The 1,590-nt window shown below is 44.8% G+C and overlaps 1 protein-coding gene across 1 annotated transcript in view; it reads right to left on the bottom strand.

Moving 5' to 3' along the window:
* Positions 1 to 1,163: 1,163 nt before the first annotated feature.
* Positions 1,164 to 1,590, bottom strand: part of LOC106819160 (hematopoietic prostaglandin D synthase-like) — a 4,637-nt gene continuing 4,210 nt past the window's right edge. The window contains exon 2 of the mRNA XM_014823813.1: positions 1,164 to 1,334. Coding sequence (XP_014679299.1) covers positions 1,164 to 1,334 — 171 coding nt within the window. The remainder of the gene's footprint in view (positions 1,335 to 1,590) is intronic.

Genomic DNA, 1,590 nt, shown 5'->3' with positions numbered 1-1,590 from the left:
GGATTCGCCGCGGGCGACATGCTTATTTATTCGTACCGAACGAGGGCTGCCGGTGTGTGTGTGGCTTCTTCCCCTAGTATTGTTGCCGACAAGCCGTGCTGCAAATGCTCCAACGACAGCAAACACACCCCCACCGAATGCACGCTGCTACGCTGCTGCGCCGCTGCACGCTATGCGCACGTACACATAAATATAGAGTTATTTATTAGAGTTATTATATAAATCTAAACTGGCCAGACTCTTAATGAACGCGTCACGTTAAATTTATATACTAATGCGTATAGTTGAAACTCAAATATAGCTACACGTCATTAGGTTTAACATACGTATTTTTGGGGGTTCGCATAGGCTTTAAAAAAACTTGCTGAAATATTGGTAAGTCATCATTCCAAGCATCGGGCATTCACGTCAACTTCAGTCGCTGTTGCTCCATAGAGACATAACAGACTAGTCACGCTCATAATGCGCTTAATAAACTCTAAAAGGGCAAACTTACACTGGTTACGCTAATATGGCAGTCTCGCGCCTCATTTCCGGCATGCTCCATCCATGGGGGGGCTGCCCTAAAGGGGGGGGGGGTCTTTCATACGAGTAGATGAGCGAGATAGATACAGAGATAGATACAGAGATACAGAGATAGATACATTTTAGAGAGCAACACATACAGACGCAGTTTTAGCGAGCACCACGGGTTGTTTTATTGCGTACACTCTACCATAACAAGAATGTGACAAATGAAGAGTGAGCTGTGGGCACAACGACGGTCATATAGGTATAAAGAGAAGCAGACATTGTATAGAGATGTATAGAGAGAAGCAGACATTACACGTGACATGTCGTAACGAACGCTCGGCGATGCGTTATATACGCGACAAGTGACAACGTAAAAACTAACGTAATAAACCGCACCGAATTAATTACTGTTGTTTGTCTTACTTCTATACTACACCACACTAAATCCCTGAAACTCAAGGACGGTTCGGACTAGAACATTCGCGTACTGTTGCCGATTTTTTCTTACAGTTTTTTTTTACACGTAAAGAACATTAACGCAAATCTCCGCACAAGCAGAACGCGGAGCAGGACACACCAAAGTCGTTCTGAAAACCGTTTTTTTTCTCCATTTCCCCGGCAGTAGAATAACGGGAATACTGTTGGACGCCTTAGAAGAAAGTGTTTGGACGGCTATCGAGGTATTTCTTGATGGCAGGCACCGCTCCGATGCGCTTCACATGTTCCTTAATGGCGCCGTGGTCCTTGAAGGCTGCAGCCTTGGCTGAGTCATCCAGCAGCGGTTGCAGGAGCGTGAATGTGTAGATGTCGGCCAGGGACAGCTGCGGGGCAAAGACGCTTTGTTAATTTGCGCGTTTATCTATGATGGGTAAGTGGTCTACTATAATGGGTAAGTAATCACCTATGATCATATGATAGATAAGTAATCACCTATGATCATATGATAGATAAGTGATCTCCTATGATGGGTAAGTGATAAGACACTCATGCGTGCTCATTTTCACGCTCTCTCTCTCTCTCTCTCTCTCTCTTTCACTCTCTCTCTCTCTCTCTCTTTCACTCTCTCTCTCTCTCTCT

This window comes from Priapulus caudatus, unplaced genomic scaffold, assembly GCF_000485595.1.
Source record: "Priapulus caudatus unplaced genomic scaffold, Priapulus_caudatus-5.0.1 Scaffold2911, whole genome shotgun sequence".
In the NCBI taxonomy this organism is placed as follows: Eukaryota; Metazoa; Priapulida; class Priapulimorpha; order Priapulimorphida; family Priapulidae; genus Priapulus; species Priapulus caudatus.
Note: the sequence above shows the minus strand (reverse complement) of the source record. Positions and strands in the feature narration are given on the sequence as shown.